The 22,539-nt window shown below is 42.6% G+C and overlaps 1 protein-coding gene across 1 annotated transcript; it reads right to left on the bottom strand.

The window, feature by feature from the left end:
* Positions 1 to 488: 488 nt before the first annotated feature.
* On the bottom strand, positions 489 to 7,481 carry LOC139071673 (uncharacterized). Its single transcript, XM_070554497.1, has 3 exons — positions 5,907 to 7,481; positions 4,156 to 4,278; positions 489 to 4,058 (listed from the first exon to the last, which is right to left on the bottom strand). Exons 1-3 carry the CDS (start codon positions 6,502 to 6,504, stop codon positions 1,753 to 1,755), a joined length of 3,027 nt encoding a protein of 1,008 aa, XP_070410598.1. The 5' UTR covers positions 6,505 to 7,481; the 3' UTR covers positions 489 to 1,752.
* Between the last annotated feature and the right edge of the window lie 15,058 nt (positions 7,482 to 22,539).

Below are 22,539 nucleotides of genomic sequence, written 5' to 3'. Positions count from 1 at the left end.
AGGTGGGGCAGTGTTCCTGTTTGTTCATGTTTAAATCAAGATGTGTTGGTTTAACGCATCATTGATTTTCACTATGGAATCAGATCTGGTTCTGATTGTAGGGTTAGGTTGCAGGCACTAATAGGATGTGGAAAGCAGTTTAAAGATTAAACTGCAGGTTAGAGACTCCGATGTACCAGTGTTTATTGCAGGGGTGTCAAACTCAAATTCACACTGGGCCGTAATGAAAATATGGGACGACACTTAATATTTTTTGAAAAAGTGATGGCAAATTTGCGCATTTTGTTTATCAACATGTATGCAATTTTGAACCTTTTAATTTGGAAACAAACTTATTTTTGCATTAACACTGATTGTGGAATAACCAAATTCCACACGAGCAAGTCAATTTTAAATCAAATACATCAGTGATATTCAATACTTGTGGTATATTCAGCATTTTTAAAATCTATTCAGGATTTATGTTTGTTACACCCCTCTATGGGCTCAGCTAGGAAGGTGAGGGGAATAAACATAAGATGGACCAGTCTAACAAAAGTGACCCTCGTTGGGGAGAAAAAGGCTTGTCCAAGCAAGACCAAACTCAAAGTTTCCTTTCAAGGATTTTATTACAAAAAGAAAGTACCAAAAGAAGGGCCAAAAACCCTTACCAAACTGAGTTTAAACGGATAACTGAAAATGTCCAGAGGACCAACCACTCTTAAAATTAATCTCCTTTATTTAAAAAGGGAATGAAACGCAAAAGGGGGAAATCCCACCCTTAAATTAACCAAGGTTTGTCTAACAGACAAAACCAAATGCTGAATTAACTTAGGTTACCCAAACAACAAAAATAGCTCAGGAAACTGAGACTTCAAAAGGGGAATAATCCCCACCTGGTAATTTAAACCACAAGATGGTCTAGCAGACACACCAAAACCAAAATTACCGCTTAACTGCAAATATCCCAAAACACAAAAGGTTCTAAAGCTGCTTCTTTATAAAAAGCCAACAACAACCTGGTATTAACTACAAAGTCTCTGGTAACTGCCAATGGGGAGAGAACAAACGTTGCCTCTGCAACTCCAAACATTTCTCTCCCCTGATGAGCTCCAGCTGGCCGCTTTTGAAGGGCCGGCTGATGAGATAAAAAGTCCCAGCTGCTTGTGCCTGCCGCTCCGGCGCTCTCCATGGTGCTGGAGTAAGGACAACATCCCAGAGCGTAGCTGTCCGTGGTGCTGCGCTGCTGCACAGGGAACGGCGCGGAGCACACCTCTGGGCTTCAAAACGGCTGCGGCCGTAACATCCCCACCCTTAAAAGAAAAAAGGAGGGGGTGAGATAAAGAATCTAAAACCATACCTAAGACACCACCATCTTTTTTCTTAAAACGCAAGATGCATTTAAAACTCAACAGTATCCTCCATTTACACACAACCAGGGCATCCCGCTAACTACCTATGGGGGAGCTTCTCTAACTCAACCCTTGCTCTTCATGCGGGTTAAGGCGGGCAGATTAAGCACATGTGTGGGTGTACACATACAAACCAGCGACGACGAGGGGTGGCCCATTGGCAAGCCCGTCCCCCATCACCCTGGGGTGCTCCCGAGATGTCTGCAGGACACAGACAACACTAGCCTCTTGCCGCAACCCTAGAGAAAACAACAAACGGCAACACCCTAAAGAGGGTGAAGCCCTTGTGCCTACAAGGGGCCCTGGAAGGAGGAGTTAAAACAAATTGTATGCATCTATGATATGTAGTGGTTATTGGACGCTACAGGTTACCAAAACTTCTGGACAACCCATCAGCAATGATGTTGTTAGTCCCCTTCTTGTGTCGAACCTCGATGGCATATTCCTGTAGGATGAGCGCCCACCGCATGAGCCGCTGGTTCTGGTTATACAGCCTACTGAGGAAAGTCAAAGGGTTATGGTCTGTATACACTATTGTAGGAGAACAACTGGAACCCACGTAAACGTGGAAATGCTGCAATGAAAGGAGTAGAGCCAACGTTTCCTTTTCAATGGTGGAATAGTGCAGTTGGTGTCGGTTGAACTTCTTAGAAAAATAACAGACCGGATGAGCAATACCAGCTGAATCTTCCTGGATCAGCACACTTCCAGCGGCTATAGCGCTGGCATCAACTTCCAGCTTGAACGGCCTGGTCAGATCGGGTGCAGCCAGGACAGGAGCAGAGCACAGCAGCAGCTTGGCAGCCTCAAAAGAGGCTTGGCACTCCGAAGTCCATTCAAACTTCCTTTTGGGACTTAGCTGATCTGTGAGAGGAAGAACAACGGCAGAAAAGTTTCGACAAAACCCCCTATAGTATCCAACCATGCCCAGGAACCGTCTCAGTTCTCGGCGAGTAGAGGGAGGAGGAAACGACATCATAGCCTTCACCTTTTCATGCAGGACCTTTACTTTCCCCTGCCCAACTTCTTTACCTAAGTAAGTGACGGTAGCCTTAACAAAGTCACATTTGGCCAAGTTCAGGGTCAGGTTGGCCTGCACCAGACGATCAAATAACTGAGTGAGAGTGTTGAGGTGTTCTTCCCAGGTGTCTGTATAAACAACAATATCGTCGAGGTAAGCACTACAATGTGAGAGGCCAGAAGTAACAGTGTTAATTAACCTTTGGAAGGTGGCAGGTGCATTTTTCATGCCAAAGGGTAACACAGTGTACTGTAAAAAGGCATCTGGGGTAACAAAAGCTGACATAAGAGAAGCTTCTTCTGTTAAAGGTACCTGCCAATATCCCTTTAACAGGTCCAACTTAGTCACAAACTTGGAAGGTCCCACACTGTCAACGCAATCATCTATACGGGGTAGAGGATATGAGTCTGAGATGGTAACCGCATTTAACTTCCTGTAATCGGTTATAAACCGAGCGGTTCCATCTGGTTTCCTCTCCACCAGACAGGGTGAACTCCAGGGGCTCCTGCTGGGAATAGCAAAGCCATTTTTCAATAAGTACTCCGTTTCTTCTTTCATAATCAGTCTTTTCTCGGGACTAGCACGGTACGGATGCTGTCTAATGGGCTTGGCTTCACTCACCTCAACATGATGTGCTAACACAGTGGTCTGAGTGGGCACATCAACAAACAGACTCTTCCTAGAGTGAATTAACTTCACCAAGTCTCCAGCCATTTCAGGTGACAAATGTGTTATCTGTCCTTCCAGTTCCTTAAGTGCCTCGGAGTTATTTAACCGAGGACTACAACTAGAGGGGAAGTCTTCTCCGACTTCACCAGCTTCCTGTGGTACCATAGGTTTGTTAGCAGCATCTGGTACTAAAACACAAGTTGTTACAGGTTTAGACAGAGGGGAACCATCCTCATAGCGCTTCAACATGTTAACATGACAAACCCTGCTTTTTTGTCTCCTGGCAGGTGTGTGTAGCACATAATTTGTGTCCCCGAGCTTACTCAGGATCTCAAATGGTCCCTCAAATTTGGTGCTGAGAGCCGAATTGGACAAAGGAGTTAGAACCAGTACCTTGTCTCCAACTGCAAAGTTACGTCTGGTTGCCGTCTTATCATACTGAACCTTCATCTTCAGTTTAGCTTTGTCCAAGTGAGTTTTAGCAATAGAGTTTGCTTCCTTTAATCTTTTCTGGAAGAGTTGGACATACTCCCGCACTTTTCTGTCAGGCGGATCAGAAAAAAGAAATCTCTCTTTTAGAGCTTTCAGGGGACCACGAGGAGTGTGTCCAAACACAAGCTGGGCAGGACTAAAACCAAGAGAATCCTGCACAGCCTCACGAGCAGCAAACAACACAAAAGGCAATCCTTCTTCCCACGTTTTGCTTTTACTTAAGCAATACTTTGTCAGCATTGCCTTTAAAGTTTGGTGCCATCTTTCCAAAGCGCCTTGACTCTGAGGATGATACGCGGATGACATGACATGTGTGATTCCTAAGGTTTTTGTTACCTGTTTGAACAGTTTAGATTTGAAGTTTGTCCCTTGGTCGGTCTGTATTACCTTTGGTAACCCAAAGATGGAGAAGAAATGGGTTAGAGCTCTGATTATAGACCTGGTGGTGATGGAGTTCAGCGGTATGGCCTCCGGAAACCTTGTAGCTGAACACATAAGGGTTAACAAAAATCGCTTTCCTGTTCTAGAAGGAGGTAAAGGTCCCACACAGTCTAAGATGACATGGTCAAAAGGCGTACTCACTACAGGAATGGGCTGTAACGGGGCAGGAGGAATGGGCTGGTTCGGCTTTCCTGTCATCTGACAGACATGGCAACGCCGACAGAAGAGAGACACCTCTTTCTTCATCCCTGGCCAAAAGAAATGCTGCAACAACAGTTTATAAGTTTTGTTGACACCCAAATGACCAGACCAGTCACTCTCGTGTGCCAAGGAGACCACATGTTCTCTGTAAGAGGATGGAACAATTATTTGTTTCACCAACCCCCATTCCATGCCCTCAGCCGCGGGCTGAGGCCAACAACGCACCAGCACATCATTATCTAATAAATAATGTGTTGTAGTTTTGTCTGTTTTATCTGAAGTGGTCACCTGTTCAAAATAAGGTTTCAGAGTAATATCACTCTTCTGTGCAGCAGAAAGGGTTTCTGCCGTAAGTGGAAAAGGTTCTCCTTGCTGAGGATCAGCATCAGCCTTTTCTCTCTGCTCTTCTGCGTCTGATGACGGAACAAATCCAAGTTCATCATGGGCTGTCTGTTCGGAGTCATCACTGAGGAGTCTCATCAGCACCGAGTCACTTAACTGGATGTCCGCATTATTCTGCGTTTGCGAACGGGTGACAGCACAAGCTGGGTAAAAATGTGAATCAGCAGCACAATTTACATGTTCGGCTTGAGGTTGAGGAACTACTTCTAGAAGAGGTAGCACTTTACCTCCAGCAACATCATTCCCCAACAACACATCAACCCCGTTTACCGGTAAATGGTCACAAATGGCAACATCAAAGCAGCCGCTAACGAGCTGGCATTCCAGGTGAACGCGGTGCACCTGGGCAGGCAGGGATTTCATTTCAATTCCCTGTAACAAAACAGCGTACCCGCGTGAACTACTGGCTGAAAATGGGAGTGCGCTGCTCAGTATTAACGTTTGAGACGCACCTGTGTCTCTCAAAATGCGAACGTTTTGCTTGTCTGCATCACCAGGAGTCAACGAGATCTCCCCCGAAAGAATAAAGGGTGCAAAACAAGCATCAGGCTCCCCGGCGGCGCACAAGGGGTTAACCACAGGCGACTTTTTAAGGAATGCAACTTCCTTAGGAGCTGCAGTGGGCTTCCCGTTCTTTTTCTGCAACATAAAACAATCCTTAAGAACGTGTCCCGTTCTGTGACAATAGTAACAGGTACGGGTTTCAGGATTTCCGTTTTGAGAGCTTCTTTTTATGGATTTCTTCATCAAAACGGGCTGAACGTCTTTTCTCTCATCTCTCCTCACAATCTCTCTGTGAGTGAGTGTGAATTCGTCCGCTAAAAGGGACGCAGCTGATAAAGTGCTGACTTTTTGTTCGTTTAAGTAGGTTACCAGTCTCTCAGGCAGCTTACGTTTAAAATCCTCCAAAAGGATAAGCTCTCGGAGGTCACTCAAAGTTTTAATTTTTGTGGACGCACACCATTTATCAAACAGCATGCTTATTTCACGTGCAAATTCCACATGTGTTTGTCCAGCACTTTTCTTAGCTTGTCTGAATTTTTGACGATAAGCTTCAGGGATTAACTCATACGCTTGTAGTATAACAGTTTTCACTCGGTCATAGTCCAGACTATCTGTGACAGGGAGCGCAGACAGAACTTCTAAAGCTCTGCCGCTCAGCTTGCACTGGAGCAGCAGAGACCACACCCCGCGCGGCCACTGCAACGTCTCCGCAATTCTTTCAAAAGCTACAAAATAGCTGTCAACCTCGGTCTCTCTAAATGTAGGCATTAAGGAAATGCACTTACTAATGTCAAAGGCCGGGGTTGTGGCGGGTTGCGGAGCTTTGGTGGGCGTGATATGAAGTCCAGGGTTGGAAAGCTGGGCTTCCAGTTCCAATTTCCTTATTCTCACAGCTGTGTCAGCTTCAATCTCCATCCTCCGAACCTCCAGTTCCATCTGGAGTCTTTTAGCCTGGGCTCTCTCCTCTCTTTCCATGTCCAGACGTGCCAGCCGCACCTGCAGTCGTGCGTCTCGAGATCCTTCCGTCGGCGAACCTGGGGAGGTCGGAACAGACTTTCGTACGGTTAGAGGAGTTTTTCCTGTCTCCATCGTCTCACCCTCATGATCCTCCGCAGCAGCAGGGACTTCAGGATCGTCACATTCATCAGGATCTGCAGGAGATCCTTCTGGTTCCGTCTTTGCACCAGACTCATTCTCAGTCTTTAAAATCCCCATGTCCTCCAAATGCTCCACAATGAGCAATTTCAAGTCTTTTTTCAGCACAGGGTTTGGGATGTCAAGAGCAAGGTTGACAGCTATCTGCAGAAGGTCAGCCTTGCGGCAACGCTCCAGCACCTCACGGGATGGAGCCTCCATAAATGTCTCCACACAAAACTGAGCCATGTTTAAGCACAAAACAAAATGACACAACACAAAACAGCGTGGGTTTTGTGTCTTCACAAAACCAACAAAGAGCAAATGTTAAAACTAGTCCAAACGTTTGGCATGGGCTTAACTGATCTAAAACAGGCTATAACCGTGTAATAAAACAGCTATAAATCAGTGAAATCCCGGACGAGCCCCCATTTATGTTACACCCCTCTATGGGCTCAGCTAGGAAGGTGAGGGGAATAAACATAAGATGGACCAGTCTAACAAAAGTGACCCTCGTTGGGGAGAAAAAGGCTTGTCCAAGCAAGACCAAACTCAAAGTTTCCTTTCAAGGATTTTATTACAAAAAGAAAGTACCAAAAGAAGGGCCAAAAACCCTTACCAAACTGAGTTTAAACGGATAACTGAAAATGTCCAGAGGACCAACCACTCTTAAAATTAATCTCCTTTATTTAAAAAGGGAATGAAACGCAAAAGGGGGAAATCCCACCCTTAAATTAACCAAGGTTTGTCTAACAGACAAAACCAAATGCTGAATTAACTTAGGTTACCCAAACAACAAAAATAGCTCAGGAAACTGAGACTTCAAAAGGGGAATAATCCCCACCTGGTAATTTAAACCACAAGATGGTCTAGCAGACACACCAAAACCAAAATTACCGCTTAACTGCAAATATCCCAAAACACAAAAGGTTCTAAAGCTGCTTCTTTATAAAAAGCCAACAACAACCTGGTATTAACTACAAAGTCTCTGGTAACTGCCAATGGGGAGAGAACAAACGTTGCCTCTGCAACTCCAAACATTTCTCTCCCCTGATGAGCTCCAGCTGGCCGCTTTTGAAGGGCCGGCTGATGAGATAAAAAGTCCCAGCTGCTTGTGCCTGCCGCTCCGGCGCTCTCCATGGTGCTGGAGTAAGGACAACATCCCAGAGCGTAGCTGTCCGTGGTGCTGCGCTGCTGCACAGGGAACGGCGCGGAGCACACCTCTGGGCTTCAAAACGGCTGCGGCCGTAACAATGTTTTCTTGTTGTTTATTCATTTTTCTCTATTATTCTCCTTTTGTTCTCCTGTAATACGTGTCATCGCTGCTGTGACATCTAGCTTTCCCCGCTGAGGAGCAATAAAGGGGTTTTCTATTCTATTCATCTGTCTGCAGCCTTTCCACGTCCTGTTTTACTGTAGGTTAAATATTTTCTCACGGGCCAACAACAAAATCAAAATATAATTTTATCTTAAATGAAAATGCAATATCTCACCTGTTAACTTTCATGTTTTGGAGCAGAAAAAGAGCAAAAAACCAAAATATTTAAAGCTCAGTTTGCTCCACTGATTTACTGTGATGCTCACCTGTTCCTGCCAGATACCTGCATCATGGGGTTGAGGTGCTTTGAGCTGAGGAGGAGACTCCTGTTGCTTTGTTCATCTTCATCATAATAATGACATTAGTTGACAACAGGTGCTCACATAGGTTTGTGCTGATGAACATGGAGAGCGTCTGAGCAGCTTGACCACGTTGTTGTTTGTCGGGGAGGAAAAATAAAAACTACAGCAGCCACAGAGTCATGCTGATTTGAGCGTGTCGCTGCTTGCTGGAGTTATATCAGCTCTGTCTGAAAGTTAGTTGGAAAACTTTCTGTTTCATTTGTGAACACATTACTCAACGGCTAAAATATCCATTTCTGGTATTCAACGTCGGCAAATAGCTGAGTAAACTCGGGGCTGAGTGAGAGGAGTGTTTAGTTTGTCCAAGACAGCGAGACACCGGCAGCAGATGCTGGAAAAAACACAAAGGAGGGGGAGCTTCGGCTCTGTGCTAATGCCGCAAAGCATCATGGGAGTTGCAGTTTTTGTGGCAAAATTGGCCAGCAGGTCAGTTTTAATGTATTTTTGATTTTTATCTCGCAGGCCACATCAAAATGCTTCGCGGGCCACATGTGGCCCGTGGGCCTTGTGTCTGCCACGTGGTTTAGAGAAACATAATAGAAACTTGTTTTAAGCATTTTTTACACATACATAAATTATTTAGGCTTATAGAGTCATTTTGTGAGAAATTTTTCTTTTTTTTTGGGGGGGGGGGGGGGGGGCAAAACCAAGTGTTGTCCGCTGAGAGTCCTGTTGGCTTAATCCAGAGAAAAATATGGATTCTAATGTCGGCTCTGACACAGAGTATACTTTAAATGTTTATAATTCTACAACCATAAAGTTATGAGTTTGCTGCACACCCTAGAGAGCACAGACAAAACAGAAGGAGAAACAATCGGCCAAAGCAGAGAGATTGAGGAGAAGCAGCGGGGGAGCAGCTGGTGAGTTAACGATGTTAGCTTAAACTCGTGTGCTAACATCACAATATTGTACAGATTACTATCATGTACCAGACACTTAAAATAGTATCGGTCATCTGGTTCAGGAGCTCATGCAGGGTTCTGTGAGCTGGATCCGACCCAAACACCAGCGAGCCAATCCAGCTGGTATTTTTAAAAGCTGCACATGATCCTTTCCTGGTTCTGACCCAGAAACCAGCTCGACTGGCCCGCTGAGCCGCACGTCTCTTCTGGTGGTTGGTTCTGACGGTGACCTGAGCTACAGAAACCCACATTTAATTTTTTTAAACCCTGCCACGGGTCTCTGGAGCCCTGTGCCAGCCTCCCTGTCCTGGTACCGACCGATGTGGTCTACAGAAGTCTGTCTTTTCAGCTGCACAAAACACCCTCAGGCACGGCGAGAGACGTTTCTCTTATTTGGAAACCCGGGGACTCGATGTCCAGACAGGCTGGAGTTGCTACAGCCTTCACACATTATAGTTTATAAAAATGAACACAATCCAAAACTAGTAAACACACACTGACTGGATAACATAAGTTCTCTACCCAAAAACTACCCACTCTCCACACTGAGCTGAGGCAGTGCCTAGCTTCTAACTCCCTTTGGTTTTGTCAGAGGTTCAGATTTAGAAAAATAGCTTTTTTAGAAGCTCTGCTGAGAAAAGGTCACTTTTTACTATAAAAACTATGTATTTTAAAACAAAATATCCACAATAAGCATTTCAAATAGTAGTTTTGGACAGCCTTTTACATGAATTAGAAAAATATGTAACCTGCAATTTGCTCTTTAACAGTCACAGTTTTAATGTGTTTAAATGTTTGAACCCTCCTGTAACCTTATTCAATTCAATTCAATTTTATTTATATAGCGCCAAATCACGACAAGAGTCGTCTCAAGGCACTTCGCATAATAAACATTCCAATTCAGGTCAGTTCATTAAGCCAATCAGAAATAATGTTTCCTATATAAGGAACCCATCAAATTGCATCAAGTCACTTACTAGTGTCAGTGACTTTACAGCAATCCTCATACTAAGCAAGCATAAAGCGACAGTGGAGAGGAAAACTCCCTTTTAACAGGAAGAAACCTCCAGAGGATCCTGGCTCAGTATAAGCAGCCATCCTCCACGACGCACGCACGCACGCACGCACGCACGCACACACACACACACAGAAAGACAAAGACAAAGTAATGTGTCTATAGTTATTATATATATTCTATTTGGTGAGAGATAAACTTTATTGTATTTATCCTAGTGGATCTATAATTAAACGGATAAACTAGTAGTAGCACATCCAACGTCAAGGAAAGCGAAAAGTCATTATCAGGAGAGGGAGAATGTTTAAGTGGTTAGCAGCAGTGTGCTAGACCAGGGATTCCCAAAGTGTGGTGCACCCCCCGGGGGTGCGCGAGCTGCCGCTAGGGGGTGCGCGAGGTGAAAAGTGTAATGGCTGTGGAGCTCAGAGAAGTCTGTAATATGTCACCATTAGCGTAGCCAGATACTCATTTGTGGGTGGGCCATAGAAAAAGTAAGTGGGCCCAATAAATGTAACTGAAAACAAGTATATTTTTGCGCGCATGTCCTCCACATGTGCCCTAGCTTCATAATAACAATGCGCAGAGCTTCAGCACTCTGGCCTGTGCACGCCGATATGTTCCGTCGCGCGCGCGCACGCGTGTCCTCCACATGTGCCCTAGCTTCATAATAACAATGCGCCGAGCTTCAGCACTCTGGCCTGCGCACGCCGATATGTTGCGTATTTGATCATTTTTAACTATGTTGGAGAAATCTGAAGGTGGTGAGTCATTCTGGCAGATTGTAATTAACACCCTGTCTCATGCAGGTGTTCTGACATTGTAAACCTCACACACAGAACATTGTGGATGTAACAAAATAAATCAAGAAATTATCCCCATTCAGGCTGTTAACAGCGTGCTGAAGATCTGAAGTTCAGAGTGCGTCTGTGAGAGGTCAGACGCGTTCCAGCGGAACCACGGCTCACGGGTGCACAAGTGAGCACATCTGGGCTGGGCAGAAGTAATTTTACAACGTTGGTTTAAATAGCGCCAATAACGAGACGCAGTGACTGGAGCGACTCATGGAGCTGTGCGGCGCACGCAAACACACACACACACACACACGCACACGCACACACACACACACACACACACACACACACACACACACACACACACACACACACACACACACACACACACACACAGAGATTCAATAAGCGCGCACGCCGCGCAAACTCCGGCACGCCATCAGACTGAAAACAGAAATGAGCGCTGCCTTCGTTATAAAAACTTTTAAGAGGTTTTATAACAATGTTTTTCATTCCAGGTCACATTAAGATATTAGCTTCTATTTTGGGATGACGTATTAAAGTTGGGTCCGCTCCAGCCAGTGACTCCGAACCTGACAACAACGCCTGTTACTGCAGCACTTGCTATTCCAGTCCGCGTGGCAGCGGATCGCAGATTCAGCCACACCATAAAACAGCAATAAGTCGGTCTGAGGCAAAAGTGAACCTCATGGCTTTTCCATATTTTCCCCTATAGACATTTGATTACGCACAAGTAGGTGACCAGCTCAGGTTTACGCAGAGCAGAAGGAAGGAGAGCGCTCTGGCCGCACAGGTTAAACGTTACTACTTAAAGAAAACCGTTAAATTGCATTGTTGATGTTCTACCTGGGCACTCTAAATATTTATTTAAAATTAAATCAAAGGAAATTGTAATGGTATCGAATGTTTATTAATTACTATTTAAAAAATGAAAGTGATGGGGAAAAAGGTCGATCATATTTTGTCTGTCTAGGTTGACGTCTGATATATATATATATATATATATATATATATATATATATATATATATATATATATATATATATATATATATATATATATATATAGCCATGCCCTAATGTGGGGGCTGGGGGGCGCGTCGACATGGTCGGGACATGGAAGGGGGTGCGCTGCTAAATAAGTTTGGGAACCACTGTGCTAGACGATACTCCCCTCCATGAGGCCACCACAGCTCAGTGGTCAAAACACTTAGAGACAAAATAAAGTTGACAGCTGAAATTGCAGAAAATAATACAGTTAAAGAGCAGATTGTAGAAGACAGTAGTAGAGTGTGAAAAGTGGTCAAGGTATCCTCCAGCAGTCTAAGCCTATAGCAGCATAACTACAGAGATAACTCTGGATAACCTAGCCTTTTTACATGGAGGCATGTTTGAGGCAGGGCAACGGAGAGCCGTCTTTACCAACTGTACACTCCACCTCCCTCTACTCTCCCACTTGTCCAGATCTAGGCTAACATCAGATTTTAACCATAGGCCCTATCAAATAAAAAAGTTTTAAGCCTAGTCTTAAAAGTAGACAAGGTGTCTGCCTCACGGACTAAGGATGGGAGCTGGTTCCACAGGAGAGGAGCCTGATAACTACAAGATCTGCCTCCCATCCTAATTTTAGATATTCTGGGAACCACCAGTAAACCTGCAGTCTGACAGCGAAGTGCTCGGTTAGGAAGTTATGGAACAATCAGATCACTGATGTATGAAGGAGCTTGATTATCAAGAGCTTTATATGTGAGAAGAAGGATCTTAAAATCTATTCTGAATTTAACAGGTAGCCAATGTAGGGAAGCTAAGACAGGAGAGATATGATCTCTCCTTTTAATTTTCATCAGAACTCTAGCTGCAACTTTTTGGACAAGCTGAAGACTTTTACCTACATTCTGTGGACTTCCTGAGAGTAATGAATTACAGTAATCCAGTCTTGATATAATAAATGCATGAACTAGTTTATCAGCATCACTCCTGGAAAGGATGCTTCTAATCTTAGCAATATTCCGAAGGTGGAAAAAGGAAATCCTACAAACCTGTTTAACCTGGGATTTGAATGACATATCCTGGTCAAAGATAACACCAAGGTTCCTTACTTTGTTCTTGGAGATTCATGTAATGCCATTCAGGTCAGGTGATTGACTAAGCAATTAGCTTTTCTGGATTTCTGGTCCAAAGATGATAACTTCCGTCTTGTCTTGATTTAAAAGCAAAAAGTTTAGAGTCATCCAATATTTTATGTCCTCAAGACAAGCCAGTAATCTACCCAACCGATTAGGTTCATCAGGGTTAATGGATAAATATAACTGAGTATAGTCAGCATAACAGTGGAAGTTTATCCCATGCTGTCTAATGATTTTACCAATTGGGCGCATATATAGTGAAAAGAATTGGTCCAAGCACTGAACCCTGTGGTACTCCACAAGTAACCCTGGAGTATGAAGATGATTTGTCATGTACATTTACAAAATGAAATCTGTCAGACAGATAGGATTTAAACCAGCCTAGTGCTGTTCCTTTGATCCCTACAACATGTTCAAGTCTTTCTAAAAGAACATTGTGATTAACTGTGTCAAAGGCAGCACTGAGATCTAACAAGACTAGAACAGACACAAGATTCTTATCTGAGGCCATGAGAATATCATTTGTAACTCTCACTAATGCAGTTTCAGTGCTGTGATACTCTCTAAAACCAGACTGAAATTCCTCAAACAGAGCATTAGTGTTTAAATGCTCACATACTTGGTTGGCCACTATTTTCTCCAGGACTTTGGATAAAAATGGAAGGTTAGATATTGGTCTATAATTCACTGGGTCATCTGGATCCAGAGAAGGCTTCTTAAGTGAAGGTTTGATTACAGCAACCTTAAAATCCTGTGGTACATACCCATTTACTAAGGATAGATTTATTATATCTAGAATGGGGGCAGTAACCAAAGGAAATGCTTCTTTAAATAATTTGGTTGGGATTGGATCCAAAATGCAAGTTGAAGGTTTAGATGGAGCTAATATTTTTGATAACTCTGAAAGCTCAACTGGATCAAAACGGTTCAAGCACAGATGAGGTTCTACAGTCACCTCAGATGCTGCCTCACTTACTGAGGAAGAATAAATCGCATTAGGGAGGATGCTAAAGATTTTGTTTCTAATAGAATCAATTTTACTTGTAAAAAATCCCATGAAGTCATTGCTGCTGAGGGCTAAGGGAATAGATGGCTCAGAGCTATGATTCTGTGTAAGTTTAGCAACTGTACTCAAAAGAAATTTAGAATTACGCTTATTCTCCTCAATTAATGCTGAGAAATAAGCAGTTCTAGTTTGTCAAAGCTTATTTTTATAAAGCACAAGACTATTTTCCTGGATAGGTAGGCCTCCTCATGGTGCGTAGAGCGCCATTTTCTCTCCAATTTCCTAGAGTTTTGTTTTAATGCTCGTAAATGAGAATTAAACCAGGGAGCCAACTTCCTGTCTCTAATTACCTTCTTTTTTAAAGGGGCAACATGATCTAATGCCACACCATGGACGTCATTAGGATTGAGAGATAGGGGGGGCTTAGCCCCAGGAGCTTGACCTTGAACATTTTTTGTCGCACCCTGCAAAAACTTTGTCAATTAATTCATTATCTGAAGAACATTTATCAAAACCTATTATTTTATTACTTTTTTTTCCTGTCCTACCTTTTTGCATTTTCTCTCTTCTTTTTATAAAAAAATAACACTTAATCAGTTCATTAGTGGGGTCTATGTTGAAGAAAGATTTTATATAAGTCCATTAAAAATTAGATATGTTATATTTCCAAATAAAGCTATTCATTTCAGTCTACTGCACTTAACAGGGGGAAATGTTGCAGTCATTTGTTTAATTTGTTTAATGACAACTTGCTTAATTATAAATGTTACTGAAATATGGCAAAGAACAAATGAATAATTGTCAAACTTTTATTCTGCCAAATGAGTGTGCAGTTGACAGTTTTAATATATGAATAACACTGCTATGATATGGAATAAAGGAGTATGTAATTAACAATTACAAGACAAAATAACAGTATATATAAAAATTAGGGCTGGGACTTGATTAAAAATTTTAATCTAATTAATTAGAGGCTTTGTAATTAACTAATCTAAATTAATCACATTTTAATCGTTCAGGAAAATGTGCTCTCAAAGCAATACTTAATTAAAATTATGAGACAGAGAATTAAACATTAGACATAGTTATTACTGTAAAACTAAAGCTTTTAATAAAAAAATGCATTTTAATTAATCAAATGTCACTGTGTGATATGAAACAAGACCCATATCAACAAAAATTTATAATTACAAATAGAAAACGCCTGCAAAGGGTTCCTGAGCCTTTAAATAGTCTCTCTGTCTAGTTGAACTACTGAAATAAATTTGACTTTGCACCAGATTCTAATTTTTCCAGTTTCACTTGTTTGTATAATTGGGAGTTTTTATTAGCATTTCTACTCATAATGTAGTAAAAGTACATAAATAATAATCCTTCAAAATGACAGTAGAACAGGCACAAATATGATCTAGGACTTAAATGTACTAACTTTTAACACCAGAGCAGGCGTGGCATATTCTGAGAATGATCAGGAACACTAACTGGTTCCAGTTGGATGACTGGAGGATGATGGGATGATAAAAGATCATGGCGAGGAAATAATGATGTGACGAACAGGTGAGCGGACCTTCCTTACATGGGAAGTTCTGCTGTCACGTTAAGAAGGGGATGCCTCGTTTGTCTGACTACTTTCATATAAACTACTGTTAGGGCACAGAATTATTCTGTCTGGTGCTTTCAGCGCTGCACAGATGTTACGTAAATGTTAAAAAATATAGCTTACCACAACTTTTGTAAAGTTTCCAGTGCCACCGGGCAGCCGAAGCAGAGACGATCTCTGAAAAATGTCCGTGACACGGACTCCGTTGTTGTCTGGAAGTTCGTTTTTCTTCAAGTTAAGAAAAGAGGCGGACGGGTTTCCTAAATCCTGCATCAGTCCAAGCAAGGCAACTTATTTCCGTTTTTATTTAGTTTTAGTAGCCATTAGCACCGTGCATTGTTGTGTGCGTCAGTGATATTCTGTCTATGAGGAAGTCGTGCAATGACAAAGGTTTTGCCGTGCTTGAAATGCAAGGAATTAATCATAATTAACGCGTTAATGTCCCAGCCCTAAAAAAACTCAAAATGATAGGGGGGCTTGTGATTATTTTAGGGGGGCTGAAGCCCCCTAAAACGGACCTAACGACGTCAGCGAGCCACACGTAAAGAGGAATTAACATGATGAACTAAGGGGCTAGAACTGAAAATATTGCCCTCTGCTACATGCCTCTGAGATGCTGAGGACAGTAAAGATGGAACAGTTGATTTAAAAGATGCAACTGCGTTGTCAGATAGAGACCGACTATAGTGGAATTTACTTTCATGTCTCGAGAACTCAGTTATAAAAAACTCAAAGGTTATCAGAAAGTGGTCCGAGAGGACTGGATTATGTTGAAAGATAGTTATTTCCTCACACTCAATGCCATAAGTCAGAACAAGGTCCAATGTATGATGGCAGGAGTGGGTGGAGCTATGTATTCTTTGAGTAAAACCAATTGAGTCTAAGATATTACTAAAGGCTACATTGAGGCAATCATTTTCAATGTCCACATAAATATTAAAATCCCCCACTATAATGACCTTATCAGTATTTAGCACCAAATCAGATAAAAAATCAGAGATCTGATCCAAAAACTCAGAGTAAGGGCCTGGTGGACGATATAAAACTACAAACAAGAGTGGTTTTACAGTTTTGCAATCTGGATTAGGAAAACTAAGAATAAGATGTTCAAACGAACTGTAACTATTAATCTGTAAGTGACTGATTAATAAGTCTGGATGAAAAATGGTTGCCACTCCTCCTCCTCGCCCTGTACTTCGAGCAATATGATCATTAAAATAATTTGAAGGAGTCGACTCATTTAAGCTAACATAGTCCTCTTGCTGCAGCCAGGATTCTGTGAGAGAGCAAAGAGATCTGATTATCACAAATCAAGTCATTAACTAACATAGTCTTAGAAAAAATGGATCTAATGTTCAACAACCCACATTTAATTTTTCTAGTTTTCTGCTCAGTTGAATTTGTTCTAATATTTATGATACTGCCATGATTTGCTTTATTAAGCCTGATATTTAATCTGTGTGGTTTTGGCCGTGGGCAGGACACTGTCTCTATGGGGTAGTGGGTGGGTAACAGTACAGAAGCTGCAGAGGGGTGTGTTAAACTACGACTCTGCTTCCTGGTCTGGACCCTGGGTTGTCATGGTGGACTAATAAAACTGGCCATGTTCCTAGAAAGAAGAGCCGCTCCATCCAAAGAGAGATGGATGCCGTCTCTCCGCATCAGACCAGGTTTTCCCCAAAAAGTTTTCCAATTATCAATGTAGCCCACGTTGTTTTCAGGACACCACTTAGACAACCAGTGGTTTAAGGACAGCATGCGGCTAAACATGTTGTCAATGGTCCGATCAGGTAGAGGGCCAGAGAAAATTACGGAGTCCAACATTGTTTTGGCAAACTTGCACACCGAAGCAACATTAATTTTAGTGACCTCTGATTGGCGTAACCGGGTGTCGTTACCGCCCGCGTGAATAACAATCTTACTGTATTTACGCTTATCCTTAGCCAGCAGTTTCAGATAAGATTTAATGTTGCCTGCTCTGGCCCCAGGTAAACATTTAACTATGGCTGCTGGAGTCTCTAATGCCACGTTTCTGACTATGGAGCTGCCAATGATCAGAGTCGGCTTGTCAGTGGGTGCGTCACTGAGCGGGGAAAATCTATTAGAAATGTGAACGGGCTGGTGGTGGCCCACGGGCTGGGTTCTATGCTTCCTGCGTACCGTCACCCAGCTGGCCTGAGGTCCCGGCTGCTCCGGTTCTGCTGGAGGATCGCTACGTGGTTGTTATGAGCTAGTTAGCCCCGCGCTAGCTAAGTAACTACGGCTGTTTACGGGTTTTTCAACAGCGCGGAGCCGGGACTCCAATTCCGACACCCTCGCCTCCAAAGCTACAAAAATGCTACATTTATTACACGTACCATTATCGCTAAAGTAGGCAGAGTAACTAAACATCTGACACAGAGAGCAAGAGATAGGAGACGGAGAAGCAGAAACAGAAGTAGCCATAGCCGTGCTGAGGCTAAGCTAACTGGACGAGCAAACTGTTCAACACCAAATAAACGCTAAGAGCTAGCGTGCTTATGTGCTACAATAACTCAGAGATATCCTAGTACAGAGAAATTAAATCAGTTTTAGCGAGCTCCAAACACCAAACAGCTACACGTAGTGCAACACTGAAAACAGGAAACGCCTTACCGCCAGGTGCAGCCAATCCAAGTTTTATGTGATGGGACCACCAGAGATCAGCAGCATACACTTCTGGCTGTGATGAAACACTTTTAGAGTGTGAGTAAAAGTGTGAAAACATTTGTTTTAATTTTCTGTACTGATGTGGAAACCAAGAAGATAACAGGAAGAATCACCTCACTAACCGTTTCTGTGCTGTGAGAGTTGAAGATTCTCACAGGAAATAAGCTCAGCTCCTGTCTTGTTGGTCCTGCTGTGTTCCACATTGCCAATCACTCTACGTGTTATCTGTTTCATTCTACAATTGATTACTTTGGCCTGCGGCACACAGGTCAAAAACACCATAGTTGATGCAATAACTTCATGAAAAACGCTCATTTTAAAAAGTAATACATTCTCACACCTGAAATTACAGTGAAAATGAGGATCGGGGCACATATTAGACATGAGATTAATGATTAATTAAAATCTGCTGTGAAATGTGTTGAACAAAGACAGCCGAGAAGCTACCTGCTTCACCATCCTTACAGAAATTGCTGAATGTCCAGTTTTACAAAAATATGCAGTGCTCTTTTGCTCCTCTGTTCCTGCACATCTTTTGCACTCATTATCTGTTCATTCTTGGATTCCTATTGGGAAAAAAACAGTGTTAATGACATGCCAGCTTTAGTTCAGCAGGTGTGAGCAACTTGCATACTTGTTGCACAAGAGAAGTTTCTCTTGCTGCACATAAGGAACACATTTCTCTTATCATGCAAACTTAAAACATTGTCTGTGCAAAATATGACAACTACTTCAGATTATGCCGGACCAGTTGTGCTAAACTAAAAAATTATATATAAAAAAACTTAAGTCAGCAGAGAAGTAGCTAATGAGTTTGCTGTATGAAATATACATGAAGTTGCCATTTAAAAAGGAAAAACAAATACAGAATTTCCAAAACATTGGCAGACAATATCAGACCGTGCTATTAAAATTCTTAAATAGCTCTACTGTCCATTCAAGATGGCTGTGAAAACTACACATACTGGGCTGGCGGGGGGGGGGGGGGGGGGGGGGGGGGGGCGGCTCTGTGATAGTACAGTCATAACACAGTTATGATCATCTTGATATTTTTAGAATTTATCATGACATGTCATTCTGAAGATGAAATATCTATCCTATCACACTTTGAAATATTAAAAAAAATATTTGTGTGCAATTAAGTTTATTTATATAGAGACACATCACAAAAAGAGTCGTCTCAAGGCGCTTCACATAGTAAACATTCCAATACAGTTCAGTTCATTAAGCCAATCAATACAAAGTTTCCTATATAAGGAACCCAGCAGATTGCATCGAGTCACTGACTAGTGCCAGTGCCTTTACAGCAATCCTCATATTACGCAAGCATTTAGAGACGGTAGAGAGGAAAACTCCCTTTTAACAGGAAGAAACCTCCAGAGGATCCTGGCTCAGTATAAGCAGCCATCCATGACTCACTGGGGGATCAAGAAGACAGAGCACACACACACACACACACACACACACACACACACACACACACACACACACACACACACACACACACACACACACACACACACACACACACACACACACACACACACACACACACACGCACGCACGCACGCACACACACACACACACCATATATACCAAGTAGTGTTCCTATGGTTACATTGTGATTTCTTAATAAATATTTTATTTAGTAAGAGATAAACTTTATTGTATTTATCCTAGTGAATCCTCCACGAGGGCACCACAGCTCAGCAGAACACCATTGTAGCTTCTTCTGGGGATAAAAACACTTAGAGAAAAAATAAAGTTAACAGCTGAAATAGGAGGAAATAACACAGTCCTGTAAAAAGGAAAATATGACTCAAATTAAATGTAGTAATCCTTTTACTTCAAACTCAGAAGCTGTACTGAAAAAGTGTTGTGGCCAACAGATATGATGGAAAAATATGTGGGTGCAACTGAAAAGCATGCTTGTAACATGAAACCACTGAAATGATAAAAGCTATCTGCATTGGAAACATGTAAAATCCAGAAATGCAACCAAAAAACAAAAATTACACCTTTAATCTATTAAATTACATAGCAGCTTCTCTGAGTAATAAGTGTGTAAGATGATTGTTAATATTCTAGGAATATGACGGCTCCACCAATGACTTTTTACGGCTCATTTTGATCTTTCGTGAAAGGACCAGATGTAGTGCTTTAGGCTACTGTGTAAATGTAAATTTGGACAGAATTTCCTCCTGACGGCCCTTGAAGCGAGATATACCGTATTAGAGAGCAGAGAGTGAGTTTTGCATAAAAGCTTGCTCTAAACACAAATTAGAAGAATATCAGACACAGTTGGTGCTGATCCTTTGTTAAGATACAGGCTTGTCCCAAGTCACGTACTAAACCGACCCTGGGGATGAAATCATCACAGCCCGGATGAGGACGCAGAAATCAGTAGCCAGATGGCAACTGGTGAAAGACAAAAACAAACAAAATGAGACTCAAGTTTGTTTTGTAATTTCTACATCAGTTAGTTGGATAATCACATCACTTACAGCATTTGTTTTTCAGAGCCTAAGTTTGAGGATTTTTAAGTCTTTTCTACTTGAGAATGTTCTATGCTGCTATTACGATATTTAGAGGGACATTAACACAGACACATAAACAAATCGGAGACCATGGTTCTCGACCGGAAAAGGGTGGCTTGCCAACTCCGGGTCGGGGGAGAGGTTCTACCTCAAGTGGAGGAGTTTAAGTATCTTGGGGTCTTGTTCACGAGTGAGGGTATGAGGGATCGGGAGATCGACAGACGGATTGGTTCAGCGTCTGCAGTGATGCGGACGCTGAGCCGATCTGTCGTGGTGAAGAGGGAGCTGAGCCAGAAAGCCAGACTCTCGATTTACCGGTCGATCTACGTCCCAAACCTCACCTATGGTCATGAGCTTTGGGTAATGACCGAAAGAACGAGATCGCAGATACAAGCGGCCAAAATGAGTTTCCTCCGTAGGGTGGCCGGGCTCAGCCTTAGAGATAGGGTGAGGAGCTTGGACATTCGGAAGGGACTCGGAGTAGAACCACTGCTCCTCCGGATCGAAAGGAGTCAGTTGAGGTGGTTTGGGCATCTGGTCAGGATGCCTCCTGGACGCCTCCCTGGGGAGGTGTTTCAGGCATGTCCTGCCGGCAGGAGGCCCCCGGGCTGACCTGGGACACGTTGGAGAGGTTACATCTCCAATCTGGTCCGGGAACACCTTGGGGTCCTGCCGGAGGAGCTGGTGGAGGTGGCCGGGGAGAGGACGGTCTGGAGTTCCCTAGTTGGGAGGCTGCCCCCGCGACCCGGACCCGGATAAGCGGAGGAAGACGACGACGGCATAAACTACCAGTCACACTTACAAAAAAAATTTACAGTCTCTGATCAACCTGATATTCATGTTTTTAGTCTGAGTAAACCAGAGCACCTGGAGAAAACACATTCATGCATGGAGAGAAGATGCAGTGCACAAAAATCACACAGATGGGGTTAGAACAGGATCATCTTGCTGCAAAGCTGCCATGCAGCCCCCAAACCAGAAATTAAGTTATATTTGCTAGTTGTGCTATTAATATAAATATGACTCTCAGTTCTCAAGTTAAATAAAACTGAAGATAGGAAAGTTAATTGTTAATTTTCTGTGATAATCAGTAATCTAAATCTTCAAATATGATCATTATGGTTGATTAAAGCATCAAGTTTTTAGATATCAGAGTCATTGTCACACCCTGTCCTGTCTTCTCCTAGGTTGTAGTCTGTGTCTCCGTTAATTGCTCCCACCTGCCTCTTGTTTCCCAATCACCATAGCTCCCATTCCTCATGTATTTAAACCCCTTCTGTTCTGTGTTCCTTGTGGTGTCATTGTTCCAGTGTCAGCGTGCGTCCTAATAAACCTGTGGAATTAATCCTACCTGTCTGCCTGCTTCCTCCCCGGTCTGGATCCTTGTCTTGGCTCCGCTTCACTCCGCGCATGTCGTGACAGTCATGTGGCCCCATGACAGACAGGGTAGTGTCAATTCAGAGGGATTGTGTTAGAGGTTGTATCAGGTGTCTAAAAATATGCTCTAGAGTAAATAGGAACTGGTATTTTAATATTGAAAGTTGTTTATTTGTTTTGGTGGTCATATCGATGTCCTGATATATGTCTAGCCAGTGTGGCTCTCATGCAAATAAAAGATCCCTGCTTTACTTTTTGTGCATAATGTGACTGGAGACATTTCTACTTTTTAATTGCAGATAACTATAAAGAAAACTTATACATCAAATTCTAATAAAAGCTAGTAATTGTACATGTGAAGCTTCAGTGTTACCAGTATATTGTTGTTTTATTTACAATTAATGAATCAAAGGGTCAAAATTTGCTCACAAATCCTAAAAAAGAGCATAGAATATATTGGGGATTTTGTTCCAGGCCACGCTCTTTGACAAATTGGTAAACAATTTGTTGCATTAATCATTAGAATGTCATTAAATCACTGT

This window comes from Nothobranchius furzeri, chromosome 9, assembly GCF_043380555.1.
Source record: "Nothobranchius furzeri strain GRZ-AD chromosome 9, NfurGRZ-RIMD1, whole genome shotgun sequence".
NCBI classification, from domain to species: domain Eukaryota; kingdom Metazoa; phylum Chordata; class Actinopteri; order Cyprinodontiformes; family Nothobranchiidae; genus Nothobranchius; species Nothobranchius furzeri.
This window is presented reverse-complemented; position numbering and strand designations above follow the sequence as displayed.